Source organism: Dipodomys merriami, unplaced genomic scaffold (assembly GCF_024711535.1).
Source record: "Dipodomys merriami isolate MVZ:Mamm:240054 unplaced genomic scaffold, mDipMer1.0.p SCAF_3, whole genome shotgun sequence".
NCBI lineage: Eukaryota > Metazoa > Chordata > Mammalia > Rodentia > Heteromyidae > Dipodomys > Dipodomys merriami.
This window is the reverse complement of record NW_027204492.1, coordinates 27066819-27088413: the sequence shown is the minus strand read 5'-3', so window position 1 is coordinate 27088413 and position 21595 is coordinate 27066819. Positions and strand designations below refer to the sequence as shown.

The following is a 21595-nucleotide window of genomic DNA, read 5'->3' as shown; positions in this document are numbered from 1 at the left end:
AACACTTTATAATATTTTGTTATTATAAAGGTGATATACACAAGCCTAGTGATGAATGAATACATGTCTTTTTGGATAATGTCATCCCCTCCGTTGTTCTTTCCCAGTTTTTTCTTCCCACCCCCACTCATAAGTTGTATAGTTCATTTTCAACATAGTGTCTAGGGAGTACCACAGCTGCATTTGTTCACCACTTGTTACAAATGCTTTTTTGATGATTGATGTAGTCATCAAAACCTGCAAAGTACATATGAGCTAAATATAAAAATATTCCTTAGCCAGGCACTGGTGGCTCATGGCTGTAATCCTAGCTACTCAGGAGGCTGAGATCTGAGGACTGAGGTACAAAGCCAGCCCAGGCAGGAAAGTCTCTGAGACTTTTGTTTTTTTTTTTTTTTTGGGTCCGGTGGTGGGGCCAGAACTCTGGGCCTGGGTGCTGTCCCTCAGCTCTTCAGCTCAAGGATAGCGCTCTACCACGTGAACCACAGCGCCACTTCCAGCTTTTTTCTTTTTGCTTATGTGGTGCTGAGGAATTGAACCCAGGGTCTCATGCATGAGAGACAAGCACTCTACCACTGAGCCACCTTCCCAGCCCGTCTCTGAGACTTTTATCTCCAACAAACCACCAGGAAACCTGAAGTGGCACTGTGGCTCAAGTGATAGAGCGCTCACCTTGAGCTGAAGAGCTCAGGGACAGCACCCAAGCCTAGATTTCAAGCCCCATGCCTAACCAAAAAGAAAGTACATATATAAATACACACACACACACACACACACACACACACACACACACACACACACACACACACACACACACACACACTGCTTAGGTTGCATCTAATAAAAGGTTTAAGCAACCCACTGTCATGGAGTTGTAATAATTCAGCATTCAAACTAAGTGGTTGCCCCAAGGGCCTGACCAGTCCTCTTCTTGTACAGTGGTTTGATGTCTTCTTAGTACCAGTAGTTTTCCTTTGTTTCTCTATGTACATACATATAGATAGACACTATATATACTAATATATACACATATACATAGTTACAGATATATTCTGAACCTGAAAAAAAGCAACTGGATTTATTCATGAGCATTTACATTTTGAGGGTATTTCATGTGGCACTGTGGCTCAAATTGGTGGAGTGCTAGCTTTTAGCAAAAAGAGCTCAGGTAGCTTTCTGTATATCACCTTTATAATAACAATGAAAAAATTAAAATTATCTTTAAGTAGTTGTACAAACGAGTTGTCATTTAACAAAGCAATTTATGAATATAATATACCTTGAGCAATGTCACCTCTTTCAACATTCTCGCCCATCTCTACCCACCCCTTCTCTCACTCTTCTTTGTAGGATATACATTGCATTCTTGCCTGCCTTCTCCCCTTTTTATCTTCATTTTCCATCCCTTTCCCCTTGACCCCACCCCACTCCTTTCAACTACCGGTTTTGTTTTGCTGAACTTTGACTACCTTTCTACTGAATTACACGATTTGAGTTACCTCTTGAGTTTCTAAGAGTATCCACTAAATAACATTGTAATGGAAGAAAAACAGTGGTAAAGCATGCATCCCATGTCAATATAATGCATCACTCCTAAGGTGTCTAGCAGTCAGAAACTTACCAAAAATTATTTATAAGACACTGTTGGAAATAAACTTTACACTTTTGGGGGAGGAGTCAGGGAGGTGAGGGAGGGAAGGGAAGTAGGAGAAAAACAAAGGAGGGGGTAACAAGAAACTACTCATTACCTTACTCATGTTACTGTAACCCCTCTGTACAGCATCTTTACAAGAAAATAAAATTTAAAAAATAACAATGTAAAAAATATGAAAAAAACTTACCGAAAAAATAAGGAGTTTGGAAGCTCCACAGAATATATGTTTACTACTTTACTAATCATACTAAGACAACAAAATTAATTGTATATAATTATATACAAATAAGTCTAATTGTATATAATTGTGTGTGTGTGTGTGTGTGTGTGTGTGTGTGTGTGTGTGTGTGTGTGTGCGTTTACACCAGTGTAAGAGTACTGGGCTTGAGCTCAGGGTGTAGGCACTGTCCTTGAGCTTTTTAAAATTTTTCTCGTGGCTAGTGCTCTGCCACTTGAGCCACAGCACTACCTGTAGCTTTTTTGGTAGCTACTCTGAGAGAAGAGTCTTCCACACTTTCCTGCCTGTGCTGTCTTTAAGCTGTATTCCTTAGATCTTAGTTTCCTGAGTAACTACGATTTATAGATGTAAGCCACTGGCACTCAGCTTTATTATGCTTTTTGCTTTTTTGGTCCAAGCCTGGGGACTTGAACTTGCTACCTGATGCTTTCTCTCATTGGCTTGGCACTCTACCAACTATGCAATGCTTCCAACCACAAAGGAGCCTTTTCTTTATTTTTTAATTGTACTTTATATGGCAGATGTAATAGTAAATATTACCAAGTATAATACCAATTTGTTTAGTATTGTATTAAAACCAAATAAGTATTATGTATTAAAGCATTAATAAGACATGAAATAGTATTAAAGGACTAAATCACCATCAGATCAAACATGAAATGAGCAAATTAATGACATTTTAAAGATCAATACTAAGATTATGAGGCAGATTTGATTAAAAGGAAAACCTTTCAGGTAATATAATTTATGCATGGGAAGATAAGATGACGCTATATTTTTTCTAATCATGTTTATTACAAATAGGGAGTTTTGCTGGTGGCTCGCACCTATAATCCTAGCTACACAGAATGTTTAATTCTAAATAAATTATTTTAGCAATTACAGGGATTCTGAAATATAGTCAACATAAGTAACAAAAACAAAATACTAAAAGTGGGAACTTTTGTTTTAAATGACTAAAAAGACCTGTATTAGTGGAAGGAAAAGATGTGTAACTATAAGAAGTGGTTAATTAAAAACTGAGCTATATCTGGACTTTCAGTTTTCTAGTAGTTTATTGGAGAGGAGTCTCATGGACTTTCCTGACTGGGCTGGCTTTGAACCATGATCCTCAGAGCTCAGCCTCCTGAGTAGGATTACAGGCATAAGTACCAGTGTCTGGCTAAAGGAGATTTCTTAATGTCAACATATACTAAATTAGGTTTTCTTTTAGGTAAAAAGCAAAAAGTCAAATTCATCAGATCATTTCAATATTTATTCCATTTTTATAAGGGTCTTGCCATGTAGCATAGGCTGTACTAGAACTGATCCTCCTGCCACAGCTCCTGTGTGTACTACCACCACTAATTTTTGGGGGGGGGTCTGGTCGTGGGGCCTGAACTCTGGACCTGGGTGCTGTCCCTCAGCTCTTCAGTTCAAGGCTAGCGCTCTACCACTTGAGCCACAGTGCCACTTCTGGCTTTTTTTTCCTGCATATGTGGTGCTGAGGAATCGAACCCAGGGCCTCATGCATGCAAGGCATGCGCTCTACCACTGAGCCACCTTTCCAGCCCCACCCCTACTTTTTAAAAGTCCCATGTCAGGCCTATAATCCTAGCTACTCAAGAGAGACTGAGATCTGAGGAACACAGTTCAAAGCCAGCCTGACAGGAAAGTCTGTGAGACTCTTATCTCCTTAACCACAAAAAGCTTTAAAAGGAGCTGTGGCTCAAGTGGTGGTAGAGTGCTAGCTGTGAGCAAAAAAGCTTGGACAGTTTCCAGGCCCTGAGTTCAAGCCCTGGGACTGACACCAAAAAGTCCCATTTCAAAAGTAGGAAAACAAAGCATCCTAATTCTCATTGTTTTTCTTATAAGGTATTTTAAATACACCTAGTATGTGAACACAGGATTTTTCAAAGCCTCAATGAATTATTTTATGCTGTTCAAATTGTAAGTATTATTGGAATTCCACCAAAGAAGAAAAATTCTAGACTTAAAAAAATACAAAAAAATTATCTTTCTGGCCAGGTACAGGTGGCTACACCTGTAATCCTAGCTACTCAGGAGGCTGAGATCTAAGGATTGCAGTTCAAAGCCAGCTCGGTAAGGAAAGTCTGTGAGGCTCTTATCTTGAATTAACCACCAGAAAATAGGAAGTGGCAGTGTTGCTCAGGTGGTAGGCAGAACGCTAGCCTTGAGCTTAAGAGCTGAGGGACAGTGTCCAGACCCAGAGTTCAAGCCCCATGACCAAAAAAACCAAAAATGAAACGAAACCAAAACAAAAAACAAAGTAGTAAGAATAGAAATAGGCTGTCTGATCATGGGGCAAAAAGGGAAATGAATTTGCTTACAGGAACTATGTTTGGAAAAGCAGAAAAGTGCATAGTTAAAAAGAATGATTTATTCCTGCAAATTAAGTCTTTGGCTCACTTTTTTTTTTTTTTTGGTTGTGGGGCTTGAACTCTAGGCCTGGTTGCTGTCCCTCAGTTCTTCAGCTCAAGGCTAGTGCTCAACCACTTGAACCACAGCACCACTTCCAGTTTTCTGAGTGGTTTATTGGAGATGAGTCTCACAGACTTTCCTGCCCCAGCTGGCTTTGAACCATGATCCTCAGACCTCAGCTTCCTGAATTGCTAGGATTACAGGCATGAGCCACTGCTGACCAGCTACCTTCTGTTTTGAAAGTAGATACTTGGTTCTCCAAGCCTGGGATTGGCTTACCCTACAGTTCAATACTCTGACATTTGAAAACTTGCAAACTTTACCATTATTTTCATGATGAAACAATAACAGTGTTAATAGTCCTTTAGTGTTTAAATTAAGAACCCGCCTTCCCTCTAGTTGAAAATTAAACCTATGAAAACCAAATCTAGGGCCTGGTGCATGGTAGGCAAGCACTTTACCTCTGAGTTTCAGATCTAGCACTGAGGCAACTTTAAAAAAGCAACTTATTTGCCTATAATCCTAACTAGTCAGGATGCTGAGATCTGCAGATCAAGATTCAAAGCCAGCCCAGACAGTAAAGTAGGTCTCAGATCTACAATTAATTACTAAAAAAAATGGAAGTGGATCCGTGGTTCAATGGCAGAATGTCACCCTTGACCAAAAAAGCATGTGTGTACACACACACACACACACACACACACACACACACACACACACACACACACATACACACACACACACACACACACACACAGAGCATATTTTTCCATAGGGATTGAAATGTCTGTTTCTGCATACTTACATTTTAACATTTTCAATTTCTTGTGATCTGAAAGATTTTAGTTGGGCAGGGTGCCAGTGGCTCATTCCTGTAAGCTTCTTAGGAGGCTGAGATCTAAGGATCATGGATTGAAGCCAACCTTGACAGGAAGCTCTGTAAGACTCTTATCTTCAGTTGGCCAGCAAAAAAAGCTAGAAGTGGAAGTATAGATCAGGTAGTAGAGGGGCAGCCTTGAGTAAAAAAGCCAAACAAGAGTGTAAAGCCCTGAGTTCAAGCCCCAGTACCTTCACAAACAAAACAAATAGTATTTTCACTGACATCACATCTCAGATGCGTTTAAGGAGTGTGGATTGCCATATGAAAGTATACTTGTGGGGCTGGGAAGGTGGCTCAGTGGTAGAGTACTTGCCTTGCATGCCTGAGGCCCTGGGTTCGATTCCTCAGCACCACATAAGCAAAGCGAAAAAAGCCGGAAGTGGTGCTGTGGCTCAAGTGGTAGAGTGCTAGCCTTGAACTGAAGAGCTGAGGGACATCGCCCAGGCCCCCCTCCCCCCCCCAAAAGAAAGTATACTTGCATTCATAACCAACTTCTCTTGCTCTGCAATCTTTTCAATTCTCTCCCTAATACAGTGGAATTTGGGTTAGTTTTTGACTACTGAATGTATTATTTTTCTCAGTAAAGCTAGCCAACATAAATGGATATCAAATCTGTTAACTATGACCTCAGTAGCACTGTTCTTGGTAAACTATAATTACTGACTCATTATATCTATAAAATTGGATATAAATTCATAGACAGCATGTTTAGGCATTTTATAATGGATTATTCTTTTTTTTTTTGGGTCCGGTCATGGTGCCTGAACCCTGGGCCTGGGCACTGTCCCTCAGCTCTTCAGCTCAAGGCTAGCGCTCTACCACTTGAGCCACAGTGCCACTTCCGGCTTTTTTCTTTTTGCTTATGTGGTGCTGAGGAACCGAACCCAGGGCCTTGAGCATGCAAGGCAAGCGCTCTACCACTGAGCCACCTTCCCAGCCCCTGGATTATACTTATAAAATGATTGAGCATTAATTTGACTTAAAAGGCCGTATTACCTAGTATCTATTAGCAAATATGATAATGAAATGCAATCTCTGACATATTTTGCTATACAAATATATTTAATGATGAAAATTTACATATACTGATGTTAGAGACAAGAAAATACAAATAGAAAAATATTTTTTTCTTGGGTCAGTGTCTCACACTCAGAGAAACACTGTCATTGTCCTCATATTAGGCATGTTTGATTAATAGTACTTCACCTGAGACCACATATTAGGGTGCTTGGTAAAGAAGTTTTATGATTCTTCAAAGCTAATAATGTTGGAAGTGAAGATGTGGTTCAAATAAGAGAGCACCAGCCTTGAGTAAAAGAAAAACTAAGGGACAGTGTCCTGGACCTGAGTTCAAGCTGCAGAGCGCACACCCACAGACACACACACAAATAAACCCCAAGACAAATCAATAATACTTCATCTTAACCAAAAATCCCAATAGCAACCAGAGCAATGGAAACAAAGGGTTTGACACACTACTCTTTTTTTTTTTTTTTTTTTTGTCGGTCGTGGGGCTTAAACTCTGGGCCTGGGTGCTGTCCCTCAGCTCTTCAGCTCAAGGCGAGCGCTCTACCACTTGAGCTACAGCGCCACTTCCGGTTTTCTGGTGGTTTATTGGAGATAGGAGTCTCATGGTCTCTCCTTGCCCGGGCTGGCTTTGAACCGCAATCCTCAGATCTCAGCCTCCTGAGTAGCTAGGATTACAGGCGTGAGCCACCAGCGCCCGGCTGACACACTACTCATAAGAATCAATTATCTGGGCTGGGAAGGTGGCTTAGTGGTAGAGTGCTTGCCTTGCATGCCTGAGGTCCTGGGTTCAATTCCTCAGCACCACATAAGCAAAAAAGAAAAAAGCCGGAAGTGGCGCTGTGGCTCAAGTGGTAGAGCGCTAGCCTTGAGCTGAAGAGCTGAGGGACAGCGCCCAGGCCCAGAGTTCAGGCCCCACGACTGGACCCCACCCCCTCCAAAAGAAAGAATCAATTATCTGAAGCCAAAGACTTCCTCAGGAAATTATCTAGTTTGCTAAAGCTTTGGGAGTCCATTAGCATCATGGGGTTAGTGCAAAGGCTGGCCAAATTATAGGATATGTCAACTCCAGGTATGCCATGTATCTGTGAGCACAAGAACAATTTATACACCACTGGTTAGATTTTGAGTAGTCATTGAATTTAGACAAATGGTATGTTAATTGAAAATAGCTGTTTAGGTTTAGGGCCTTTGTACCAAAAACAGTTATGTGTGTTATGCAAGAACCTGGGGAACTTCCAGAATTTCAAGAACAAAATAAAACTCAGGCCAGAATCAACTTATGTAAGTGAAAACTGTAAAAATAAAAACAAACAACAAAACACACACACAAAACAAAAACAACACCCAAATTCTTCAAAGGAAATGTCCACAGAACTTTTACTCAGCAGGAATATATAAAGCTCATGTGGTACATTTTTATCCAAGTTGCAGATCAATGACATTACATTCTTCATGGTCATTCTAACTTCAATATCTGCATGCTCAAGTACAGTACTACACAAAAATTTTGTATGCTAAGGAATAAAATTAGTTTCCAGAAAAAGTAATTTTCATTTCACCTATCAATTTTCTTTGGATATAAGGAATATTTGATATAAGGAATATATCAATATTTGATATAAAATATTGATATTTGATATAAGGAATATTTTCTTAGTTGCTTGATTGTATTCCTTAAGAAGGCTGGCCAAAAAAATAGAAAAAGAAGAAAGGGCTCAGAAGGTGGCTCAGTGGTAGAATGCTTGGCCTTGCATGCATGAGGCCCTGGGTTCAAATCCTTAGTATCATATAAGTAGAAAAGCCCGGAAGTGGCGCTGTGGATCAAGTGGTAGAGCGCTAGCCTTGAGCTGAAGAACTAAGGGACAGTGCCCAGGCCCAGAGTTCAGGGTGCACAACTGGACCAAAAAAAAAAAAAGGCAAATATATTGGCAATTCAGGAAATTTAAAGCATAAGTGTACATTAGATATAAAGGAAACAGCTAAACATTCTAACAGAAAATAACAACTAGAGATTTCATTTACATATACTAGAATGCTAAAAAGACAGGATAAATTTTTTAATCAGGAAGACTAGATGCCACACTGATTTTTAATGTTTATGACCAAGACTTTATCACATATTAATAAATATATTCTTTACTTTTGAAATTATTATTCTCCAAGCATTTATTTCCAACATATTTAAATTTTTCACAAAGCATTTTAAGGAAAAAATACCACTCCATTTAAAGATATAATAGTAAACTTTAATGCATGATTATACCAGTGTCTCCAGATTAGACAAGGAAAACAGAAACATCCCAGTATTGGATATGTAATTGTTACCACAAATGAGAGCAAATATGATGACCAAATGCATGGCTCTTGTTACTCCATGTCTTAGTCATTATCAGAACCATTTGGAGGTAAGAAAACCAGTGCATCATTGAAAACATGTCCAAATGCTCTAAGTCGGTATACCCCATACATCATCACATGCATCTGATTAGGAGTTAGTCCATTAAAAGTAACAGCCATATCTGAACAACATCCTTCTACTACCTGGTTTGGGTGATTAGTCTTTGCCTCTTTAATAAAAAGCCCAACAGATTTAGTATTAAATACATCTTTTCCATCAGCATCTTCTGCATTTTCTGCAAACACTCCAGCATATTTCAGGCAGACTGCTAGCTGCTTATCTTCAGATATCTTCCAAATCATTCCTCCCTGCTCAGGACACTTTTCAGGAATATTGAGAAGGCTATCAAGTCTTTTCATTGATTCTATACTTAAGACTATTCCTCCTTCCACACTCACATATTCAAGGTCTCCAGATTTTATAGTGTGGCCTAGATAGAAAGGTTGTGATGGATCCTTTTTTAGCAAAAAATACTTTAGGTTTTCAATAATAGCAAATGTAGTGGGACGTGCCAGGAAGAACCAGTGGTATTGCTCTTTATACTTATCAAAGGCATATTTGTAAGCTTTCCTCATCATCAACCATATATCATTTGTTTCCATATTAATTGATTCAAACACTTTAACATTTTCAGAACTGAAGAACTCGGCCTTGTCACAGTGTTTGGTCCAAGTCTCCTTCACTGCAGCCCAAAGACTCACATCTTTGGGTTTTACAAGGATGATGCAATATACCTGAAAGCTCTTACTGAGCTCCATGCGTTCATCCTCTGAAATTTTCAAGATATCTTCTTTGTTAGGAGCTTGTAGGTGATGGTGCTCATGGTGGTGCATTCTATTTCCATGACCAATCCTAACGTGTCCTAGCATAGTGATCAAGACACAGAAAATGCTTCCGAGCATCACACCCTTCAAAAATGAACTGCTTTCTGAAAGCATTTTTTCCTATAAAGAAGAAAAAGACTCTTAAAATATTTTGTTTAGCCCTCTAATCTGGTATTTCTTATATACTTACATTTTACTGTTTAAAAACAAAGCAACCCCCCTCCCCAAACAGCTTCCCAAACACTTCAGAATCTAGAATTTTGTAGAAACTTTTACTTTTCTACAAAATAGAATTTGCTGTAGTGGGCTATTTTTAAGGATTTAATTAACCAAGTAATAAAGTATTTGTCATAGAAACTAATGTCACAGAACTTGTCCATTCATCAGTCCCTTCAAAGAATTTTTTGTGTGCCAGTTCTGGGGCTTGAACTCTGGGTCTGGGCATTGTCCCTAAGCTCCTTTTGCTCAAGGCTAGCACTTTACCTCTTGAGCCACAGCACCACTTCTGGCTTTTTCTGTGATTAATTGGAGATAAGAGTCTCATGGACTTTCATGCCCAGGCTGGCTTCCAACTATGATCCTCACATCTCAGCCTCCTGTGTAGCCAGGATTACAGGTATGAGCCATTGGTGCCTAGCTTAAAGAATTTTTTATAGCAACTACACATTATATTATTTAAATAGCTCAAATATATAAATGGAGTTTTATATCAAGCCATTAAAGAGAACAGATAAATTCAAATTTAATCCAAAAATTTCCCCCTAAATTCTAACTTCTCTTTTCAATACAGTGCTTTATTAAACTGATGGCTAATAACTTAATAACCTTTAATATATCTAAACCAGGTTTCTTGAAATTGATACTATCCTCATATATTATTAACCTTTCTGTTTCTAAAACTAAATGGTTTACAGTGCAGTATCCTAATTATTAATGTAATAAAAGACCACAATTAAAAGTTATTTGGAAAGCCAAGTGCTGGTGGCTGACACCTGTAACCCTAGCTACTAAGGAGGCTGAGATCTGAAGAATGAGGTTTGAAGCCAGCCTGGGCAGGAAAGTCCATGAGACTCTTATCTGCAATTAACCACCAGCAAACCAGAAGTTGGTACTGTGGCTCAAAGTGGTAGAATACTAGCCTTGAGCTGAAGAGCGCAAGGACAGCACACAAACCCAGAATTCATGCCCCACAACCGACAAAAAAAATTGTATGTTTCACATTTATGCTAAGAAAAGGCAAACATTTCCCAATTCTCCTCAAACTCCACAAAAAAATCTTCTTTACTGTGCTACTTAAATTTTCCCTTTGTCTCTTAAATTTGAAAGAAGCCTTCATGACATCAAGTCCTAACTAATATTTCTTTCATTTTACAGATAGGAAATGGAGTACCTCAGACTGACCCAATAATCAAAAGGTAATCAGTGGTAGAAGTGTAGAAACTAGATCTTCATGACTTCAGTTTAATCTTTTTTCCATTACACAATAATCAACACAGTGCTCCTACTATGTTATTGAGAATCTAATAAATTATGCAAAAACTTTGTTTTTCTATATATGAAAAAGGGATGTATTGAGTATAACTGGTTTTGCACACACCACTGTTCTACTATATGGAACTCATTGTTGCTGTTATAAGGAAATCATATCTATGCTTTCCTTCTAGATGGAACTGACTTTGACTTCTATCAGCACAAGGTGTAGAACAGACTGTGAGACAGAATTCCTGTGTGAGGATGGGGTGAGAAGAGAGGCAGGATGGTGGCATTCCTACACATTCCCAACAGGAAAAAGTTCTGCTTAGTTTTGCATTTCACATTACACAATATTCATTATTTCTGGCCAGTATATGAAGTCACATGTCTCTGTTGACTTTATTATGGTATACAGGTCAAAATTCTTCCTGATCGCATCCCCAGATGCAAAAATGTTAATCAAGAAGCCTACAAATTTTATACAAAATACAAAATTTAAATTATTTAAACTATTTCCCCATTAGGGGAGGCTAAAAATACAATATAGGGATGTACACGATTATACACAACTGAACCTTGAAATTGCACACTGAAGGAAAAAAAATGCACACGGAAACAAAGCAGAAATTATCCAAATGATTCCTGAAATGAGTTTTTTTTTTTTTAAAGGTGAAGGTGGATGGTGTAAACTGTGGAAAAGGGCGGGCAAAATGCAGAATGAGGGTGAGAGAAGACATGACTCATCTAAAGACTTCATTGAGGAGCTAATGTATTGTCCCTTCTGAAGGCAGTTCTCTGCCTAGCACCTGCCAGGGCATCCCACGTGGAGCATGCTGGGAATGGGCTAGGACTTGGCATCTCAGGGAAGGGGGTCTAATCACTTCGGGTTCCACTTAGGGTGGGGGCTGAGGCCTCGACACTCACCCGCATCTAGAATGGCTCGGGACAGGAATGCGCAGACGTTCACGGCTTTCCTTTCACGTTCTTACGCCACTCGGTTAGGCTCCTGCTCGGGTTGCTCTACATGCAGGAGGAGTCTTCTCGTTGATCTTGCTAAAGGTGGAGAAATCTAGGAAGTTGACGCCCAGAAGGCGGGGTTGGCAGTGCGAGACGGGGCGGTGCTAGTGAACTCCGGGCAGGTCGAAGAGCCATCCACCGGCCATAGAAAGGACCTGCGCGCAAGCTGCGTACCCTTTTCCCCGCCCCACGCCACGCGCTGAAAAGCGCGTTGTGATAGCGTAAGCAGGGCGCTCATATCTACCCAATAGGAAGCCCCAAGAGGCGTTCGGGTGGGCGTTAAGTCTCGCTGGTATCTCCTTATTTCTTTTTCCGGGGCGGAGAGAAACGGCTGGATGCTTGTCGGATATTTTATCCGTGTTCGCTTCAGGTCTAATAGTTTTTCTTTGTCTTTGTAATTATAAGGTGATAAGAGGGTGATCCACCCTGCATTTATAGGCGCAGATCAAATTGAAAACTGTTGGAGTGGTCATTGAATTCGAGAGCAAGGGGTTCTGTGGTGCCGAGCGCCAGTGGTTCAAGCCTGTTATTTTAAGAGTCTGGGAGACTCCAGTAAACTACCAGAAACAAAAAACGACGCGGGGAGTGAAGCTGTGGCTCAAATGGTACAGCGCTAGCCTTGAACAAAAGAAACTCAGGGACAGTGTCCAGGCCCTGAGTTCAAGTTCTAGGACTGGCACAAAAAAAGGAGGGGGAGAAAAAGATGCATCATCTGCAGAAAAACCAGCCTTCTGAGTAGCTAGGATTACAGGTGTTAGCCACCAGCTCCCGGAGAGTAAAAATTTCTGTGGAGATAAACAGCTCTTACTCTTAAAACAATTTTGTGTTTTTCCATTAGCATACTTATACAAAGGAAGTTTCATTGTGACATTTCCGCACAGACATACAATTTACCCTATTAATCTAATCCCCTCTTTCATTCACCTTGATTCCCTTTCCCCCTATCAAAACAATTTCGACTTTTTGCTATTCTGTCTTCATACATACAAGTAAATACATACATACAGCACTTCTCATTATTATAATTAAGGCTAGCAGGTTTCAAAGAAATTAGGATATATGTGATGTGAAAGAGAGTGTCTACAAAGTGATATTTGTTTGCAGGCTCACTCTTCAAAAGATTGCTCAGAAAGCCTTCAACCAATCTCAATGGTCAGTTCTCAGTACTCCTGCTTTACCAGTCCAAAAGTAAGATGTGTTCTCTTCACCTCTCAAGAGTTTTGAGCTAGAACAGGATTTTGGAGGTTTGGATTTCCTCAGTTTGCACATCTGCAAAATGGGAACTATATTATATTGAACTGGTTGGGAACACTAAAGGACAAATCCTCAAGGGATTGTTTTCCTCCTACCCACTGTCAGTGTGTTCCCTCTGCACCCTGCTCTTGTATTATTTGTTTAATATCCATTTTCACATGCAAACATCTTTTCTTTCTTTTATTTTGGACCTAGTCTCTTCAGCCTCAGCTTTCTGAGTGCTGTTATTTTAGGAATGCATCCCCATGCCTGGCTTTAAATACATAACTCAGAAGTAAATATGATGGTTAATGTTAGTTGTCAATTTGACTGCAGTAAGTAGCACCTAGGAGAGTAGGAAAGAACACATTTGGCTGTGTATGTAAGGGCATTTCTAGAGAGGATTAATCTGCCCTGAATGTGGTTAGCACTATTCCATAGCCCTCCAGTTGGAATAAAAGGGGGGAAATGAGAAATATAGGAGAGACAAGCATTCTCTTTTTGCTTCTGGGTCTTTTTTATGGAAGCTCCTGGGCTCCATCATGCTACTCCTGCCAGGACTGCCAAAAGGAACACTTTCTCCTGCTTGTGTCAGGTATCTTGTCACAGTGACAGAAAGTTTAACCCAAAATGAGTTTTGTTTTCTCTACAAGGTAAAGAATTGAAATAGGATTGCTCTGTAATAAGCCAGTCAGAAGACAAACTTGCCTCTTCTGCAGTATGATAAGAAAATACATTCTCAAAATCCTCTTATCCTGTTTACATAGTTGAAAGAATTAAATAATTTAGCTTGGATGAATTCTGGTTGCAGCTCATGAGTGGCAAGGAGAGGAAATTTAGATCAGGTTGGCTAGAGATAGAAAATCTAGAAATGGAGATGCTTTTTAGATTCTAACTAGGCAAATGCTACATATATAACAGCTTACTTTATATGAATCTGACTATCATAGGTAGAACCTAATGCTCACAATTTCTTGTAAACCATGAGACAAAATTACACGTGGCTCTGTAATCTAGTGCTTGCCTCGTATAAGGCTTTGGGTTTTATCTGTAGCATTACAAAGTACAACTGATGGTTAAGATTGGCAGAATGGCCCAGAGCTCTGGTGTCCTATTTACACAGGAAGCTGAGATCTGAGGTTGTGGTTTGGAACTGGCTTGGGCAAGAAAGTCTGTGAAACTCTTTATCTCCAGTTTACCATCAAAAAGCTGGAAGTGGAACTATAGCTCAATTGGTAGAGTGCTAGCCTTGAGCAAGAAACCTCAAAGAAAGTGCCCAGGCCCTGAGTTCAAACCCTAGTACTGGTACACAGAATAATGTTTTTTATTAGAAAAGAGATATGACAAAGAAAGAGAGCATGTGGCATAGATTTGCCATGGGAAGACAGCCCAGGTCAGCCACCTAGCACAGTCTCCAAACTTCTCCCTGATTATTAGCATATATACTAAGGATTTGATCTTTAACCTAAGACCATTGAGAAATCATTGATTACATAGTGAGAATTGGATGGCTTTCTGATTGGTGGATCTGCCTTCTGTTTTCTGTATGGTTGTGTTGCTGAGATTAACTCTGCTATCCTTATTTCCTCATTCTTTTATACCCTCCCCGTTTTGTTGTCCGGCAAGTTTTAGTTTATCAGCTTATCCTACCATCTTCAGTTTGTATAAGCTGTAGTTCCCTGATGGGCTAATTTTCTACTAACTTTTTTTTTTTGTTGGTCTTGGGGCTTGAACTCTGGGCCTGGGCACTGTTCCTCAGCTCTTCAGCTCAAGGCTAGGGCTCTACCACTTGAGCTATAGCGCCACTTCCGGTTTTCTGGTGGTTATGATAGTTGATCAAAAGGGAAAGCACATATTTCTCCATTGAAAATAATTTGAAATGATTGGTAGAGTAGGATATTTGAAGAAAGGAGGCAGAAATTGTTTGAAATGAATGGGATACCACATACACATTCCAGAAAAGGAACAGAATCCCATATAAAATAAGGGTTTGGTCTATAACCTAAGAGCAGTGAGGAATCATTGAATGATTTTAAATATGATTTAGAATGACATTTTAATAAGATCACTGTTGTTGCTGCAAGGTTAATAGATTGCTGGGAAACAAAAGTGGAATTTAATGGACCAGTTATCCATATGAAGTAGGGAGTTCAGGTCTGGCTGGTGCCACATTAGCCACATGGTGAATGGTAGGGTATGGCATCTTGTCTTCATGCAGGGTCGGGGGCGGGGGGAGTCCCATCCACAGGTGATGGGTATGCCTGAACCCCTGGAGACAGGGGTGGGCACTTGGCCTATAGGTTACTGAACCTGTCTGTTCAGTGCCTGGGACTGGGAGCTTCCTATGACCCTGCCCCTTGACCTGATCCTATACAAGCCTGTACCAGCTCTGGGGCACTTATGCCATGCCATGCATCTCTGTGTTCCTGTCCTTTGACCTATCTCCTGGCTTGTCTCTGGTCACCATGGCACCCAAATTCAGCTCTCAATTGAAGCTGAATTGGTTTGTTGATATTGTTTTTGTTCTTTCTTTCCTTTTGGGCCTGTTTCCTGTGTTAAGTTTATTTGTGGGCTGCAAGCTTTTGTATGTGCAGACTGCTAGCATTCTAATAAAGACTCCAAGATTTTACCTCTCAAAATGTGGCTTCTTTGAATTGTCACCTTACCACACTTAGATACTGTGTTTCTATCTAGAATCTCTGGAGTATAGGGACTATTTCGTCCATGCTGCCCTGGTGACCTTGAACTGCTTTACAGACACTGCATAGCCAAGATTCAACCACAGTCTGACTCATGTCTTGGAGGAATGCCCTAGGATTCTCTCGCACTGCAGGATAAACAATATTGTGAGAAGCTATTATAGACCATTTCTTCTCTACTTTTCTACCTTTGTGGGAGGCTTCTTTAAGATAATAAATAGATAAATAGGCAAATAAATAAATAAATAGATAACAATTTAAAGTTATATTGCACCCCAGGGATTATATCAGAATTTAGTGTCCTCACATATTTAAACATTGAACACAATTTTTTTTGGGGGGGGTCCGGTCGTGGGGCCTGAACTCTGGGCCTGGATGCTGTCCCTCAGCTCTTCAGCTCTAGGCTAGCGCTCTACCACTTGAACCACAGCGCCACTTCTGGCTTTTTTTCTTTTTGCTTATGTGGTGCTGAGGAATTGAACCCAGGGCCTCATGCATGCAAGGCAAGCACTGTACCTCTGAGCTACCTTCCCAGCCCCTGAATACAATTTTTATGATGTTTATTAGCACGTGGCATGGCATAGTGGTGCCTATGCTCACCTGGGCCTAAATAGGGTTAGGTCAGGGGGCAGGGTGGACTGACTGATCCAGTAACCCTTCCTTCCTTCCTTCCTTCCTTCCTTCCTTCCTTCCTTCCTTCCTTCCTTCCTTCCTTTCTTCCTTCCTTCCTTCCTCTCTCTTCTCTCTTTTCTTTTTATGGTACTGTGATGGTAAGGCCTTGCACTTGCTAGACAAGGTTTCTATCGTGAGCCATTTCTGCAGACTAGTGTCAGTCATCTTTAGGGATATCTTGGCTAAAGAAAACTGCCTCATCCAATATAATTCCTCCCTCCAAGAGCATTCCACACCACATGGATGACTAATCAATGTGAGAAATAAAAGCCCAACCCACTTAACCTAATGTGAGGCAACCAGCATTCTAATTTCAAACCATCCCTCCTACCTGTGAGGTTAGCTGAGGCCTTCATTGAGACTGCATCATAGTTATTTCTCTCTCTGTTCAATCCTCTTTCCTTCCCTTCCTTTCACAGGTGTTGAGTCCAAGGGTAGTCCTTAAGAAACATCCTAAACAGTAGATTGCATCTCAGAGTTTTTCCCAAGTAACTTGGAGATCTGTGACAATTGGAGCCAGGAGTGGTCTAGGGAAACAGGTATTATGATAAAAATTTAGGTCTGGATTGCCCATTGCTGAGCTGATACTAAGGAACCCTATTATAGACTTAGATGGTGCTTGAATATTCTCTGACAGGTAGGAGGAGACCTAAAACTTTCAATGGTAGATGGGGATGTACTGGCTGTTGGGATATATCAGACTTTGAGGAATAGGGGGAGAATAGTGATTTTTTTGAGAGACAGGGTTTTACTATGTTAATATGAAGTTAAAATAAAATATTGGGAATTACAACCAGTATGGGTTGATGCAACAGGTGCACCTAGGAATGAACTATTAAAGAACAAAAAAGCCTAGGGATAATTTTTACTGAGTTAATTTCCTGTAGTTGCTTTTCTGAAAGAACACTGTGCTCCTTTCTAAGCTTATTGTTTCTTTGTTTTGACCATTATTCACCCTTACTTCCTGACTTTAATGCCAAGATCCAGGAGGCAAAATGCTGGCATGTCACGGTCAATGACTGGACAAGCTCTGTGACTCGACAGGCCAAAGAAAGATTGGGGCTTTGCATTTGTTAGGAAATGGAAAAACTGGGAAAATATTATATTAAGTGAAGTAAGCCAGGCCCAAAGAAACAGAGGTTCCATGGTTTCCCTTATTTGCAATAACTAGTATAAGTCTCGGGCAAGCAGAAAAGGTCAAAGGCTATGTACATATGACAAATGATGTTAAATGAAATGAACCTCAAGATAGGGACACAAGTGGTTTTTTTCTTGCTTGCTATTGTTTTTAATGTATTTAAAATGTACTATGTGAATTTTTTTTGTTTCTCTTGTATGTTCTTCCCCTTGGTATAACCCCTGTTTTCACTGTATTTGAGGTTGGTGCCCTGCATCTTGTATATACATTTTTCTAATTTGGGGAGGGGAAAGGAAATAACAAAATGCTGAAATAAGGATACAGGTTGACCCATTGTAACAATGAGATGTACATGACAGTATGTTGAAAACAAACTTTACAACTTGGGGGGCGGGGAGGAATTGGGGAGTTGGGAGGGAAGGGATGGTAGGGGAAAAACAAAGGAGGAGGTAACAATGCTAGATAGGAAATGTACTCATTACCTTACTCATGTAACTGTAACCCCTCTGTACAGTATTTTTACAGTTAAAACACATACACACATATACGTATATAAAGATTGGGGCTTTGGCTATGCTTTTACATCACTTGGCTATGCTTTTACATCACTTAGCTTATTTTTATAAAAGTATATGAGGCTGGGAATGTGGCTTAGTGCTACAGTGCTTTCCAAGCATGCATGAAGCTCTGGGTTTGATTCCTCAGTACTACATAAACACAAAAAGCCAGAAGTGGCACTGTGGCTCAAGTGGTAGAGTGCTAGCCGTGAGCAAAAGGAGCTCAGAGACAGTACCTAGGCCCTGAAAAAAAATATTTCTTTACTCCATTTCTATAAAAATTGAGAACTGGAAGAAATGTGTGCAAGTCAGTGATAGAGCACTGTTTGGAATGCATAAGGCCCTGGGATCCATTCCTAGCACTGATACATAACACAAAATAAAGGCAACAATGGAAAGCAAATGAAAAAGAAAACATTAGGGAAACAAAATCTAAGAGTGAGATGGAGGAAGACCATTCTATTTTAAAAAATTGAAGGATACAGATGAATCAAAAGGTAGGTAAGGGTTGGAATGGAGAGTGCACAAAACCATTGAGATAGTAGAATGAGAAAAAGGAGGAGAGCAGTACTGGGGTTTCAACTGAGGGCCTTGTACTTGCCAGGCAGCCACTTGTACCATTCCCATACTATTTTTTTTATTGTTTTAGGTATTTTTTTAGGTGGGTCTTGCATTTTTGCCTGGGGTCAGCCTTGACTTTGGTCCTCCTTCATATGGTTTTCTGAGTATCTGGGATCATAGATGCAAACACAGTCAGCTTATTTGTTGAAATAGTGGTCTTGCTAACTTTTTGTCCTAGCTCTTCTGGAACTGTGATCTACCTATTCTTTGCTTCTAGATAGCTAGGGTTACAGGAATGAGCCACTGCTAATTAGGTAATTAACAGCTACAAAACTCTAGCTCATTATTTGATACTTTCAAAGGCCATTGAAGCCTGAAGCTGGTGGTTTATGCCCCTAATCCTGGCTATTCAGGAGAGGATTAAGGTTCGAAGTCAACCTGGGCAGGAAAGTCTGTGAGACTTATTGGTAGAAATGGACCCGTAGATCAGATGGTAGAGTGCTAGCCTTGGACAAAAAAGCTCAGGGACAGTGCCCAGACTCAGAGTTCAAGCCCCAGAACACACACACACACACACACACACACACACACACACACACACACACACACACACACACACACACACACACACACACACACACACACACACACACGCACATACATGGAGGCCAATGGTTTGAGGATGCATTGTTGGATCAAGGGAAAAGATTTACTTGGAAGTGTAGCAAGCCAGAGCAGATGGAAGCTATCATCAGCAAATTATTTTGCTTAGGGGTTGCAAGCATAAGCTTATAAATAAGCATAAGCTTATATATGAATTTGAAGGCAGCATATAAGTGTGTGGTAGGGTATAGGTTTTGGGTAGTCTGCTTTTCTGAGACACAGGCCACAGTTACTTGTTTTTCACTAGACATCCTGGGTTCTGTAAATCTAAAGGAAGGTTACTGATTAGAATGTCATGACTTGTGTCTTTCTGATTCCTTTTCCAAGGAATAGCTAACCCTGCTGTTAATCGCAAAGTTACAAAAGGCATCTTTCACTGGAGAATAGAGAAAATAGGAGAAAGGCACCTTTCATGAAAGAAGATGTGGAAAGGCAACTTTTGCAAAACAGTTTTAAACCAATAATTGGTGGCTTCAGCCAGAGATATTAGTTACAATAAAGCCCTTGAGAAAATGTATTGCTCAGCCATGTAACTTCCAAAATTAGAGACTTAGGCCCCTTCCCCAACTTTGCTTTCTGTCTTTTTGTTGTTGGTGGTGGTGTTGTTGTTGGTAGTGGGGCTTGAACCATGGGTGTGGGTGCTGCCCCTGAGCCTCTTTGTGCTCAAGACTAGCACTCTACCACTTGAGCCACAGTGCACTAACTCTTTCTGTCTTCTTGACTCAATGAATCTTTTAGGCTCTAGGTTCCTTTTTTGTTACAGACTGGAAATTACCTAAGACAGTAATTTCAGGTAAATTACCAGATATAATTTCAGGTCTCACTTTGTTTTCAAATACTTGCACTTACAGTTCTCTACTGCATATTGCCCATTGTTTTAAAAAATTATTATTTATTGTAAAGGTGATATACAGATTATATAAATCAGGTTATATAAGTTACATGTCAGATAATGAGTACATTTCTCTTTTTTTCTTTCTTTTTTTAAAAAATTTTTTGATGGTCCTGGGGCTTGAACTTTGGGCCTGGGTGCTGTCCCTGAGCCTCTTTATGCTCAAGGCTAATGTTCTACCGCTTGAGCTACAGCACCACTTCTGGCCTTTTCTGAGTGTTTTATTGGAGATAAGAGTCTCAAGGACTTTCCTGCCCAGGTTGGCTTTGAACCATAATCCACAGATCTCAGCCTCCTCAGTAGCTAGGATTATAGGCATGAGCTACCAGTGCCTGACCATTTCTTGTTGAACAGTGTTGAAAACAGTTTCTTTATATGTTGTAAAATCCACTCCCTTCCTATTCCATTTTGAAAAGAAGTAGAAGTTATAGTAACTAGATTTTAACTTTTACTTTGTTTTCTTAGCCTTTTGTGGTTAAGTTAATGAGATAAATAACAAAAGTAATGCTGTATAGCAAATTTTATTTTTGCTGGTCCTGGACTTGAACTCAGGTCTGGGCAGGGCCTTTCTGGCTGGGGCTAGGGCTTTAAACTATCATCCTCAATCTCAGCTTCCTTTTTTTTTGGGGGGGGGGAGGAAGGGTCGGTCGTGGAGCCTGAACTCTGGGCCTGGGCACTATCCCTGAGCTCTTCAGCTCAAGGCTAGCACTCTACTACTTTTTCCACAGCGCCACTTCCTGCTTTTTCTGCTTATGTGGTGCTGAGGAATCAGAACCCAGGGCCTCATGCGTGCAAGGCAAACACTCTACCACAGATCCACCTTCCCAGCCCCGGATCTCAGCCTCTTGAGTAGCTAGGATTACAGGCTTAAGCCAGCGGCACCCCACTGTACTGCATAGTATCTAATAACTCTGGATGCTCACCTGGGGAAGGGCTGGCTGTGGAACACCTAGAGCTTTCCCAGGTCCATGCTCCTGGAAGGAGGCTGCCGAGATCTGACTGGTGAAGAAGTAATAGGACTGTATTACTAAGGGAGTGAGGTTTTAGGAGAGGATTTGGAAAAGACATTCATTTAATTCTTACAACAACATTGTCTAATAGATAGCTTATGTTATATTCCTTATTTACTGATCATGAAATTGAGTCTCAGAGGAGTATAACTTTTACAAAGTCACACAACTAGTAAATGTGACGGGGGAGTCTCTTAAATTGTTTTCAGTCGGTTTTTTTTTCTGTAACTGAGGCT

General features: G+C 40.4%; 1 protein-coding gene across 1 annotated transcript; it reads right to left on the bottom strand.

The window, feature by feature from the left end:
- Window positions 1-7144: 7144 nt before the first annotated feature.
- Window positions 7145-12004, bottom strand: C1galt1c1 (C1GALT1 specific chaperone 1). The gene is made up of 2 exons (XM_070039788.1): window positions 11842-12004; window positions 7145-9564 (listed from the first exon to the last, which is right to left on the bottom strand). The coding sequence occupies exons 1-2, from the start codon at window positions 11845-11847 to the stop codon at window positions 8602-8604; spliced, it is 969 nt and encodes a 322-aa protein (XP_069895889.1). The 5' UTR covers window positions 11848-12004; the 3' UTR covers window positions 7145-8601.
- Window positions 12005-21595: the final 9591 nt, after the last annotated feature.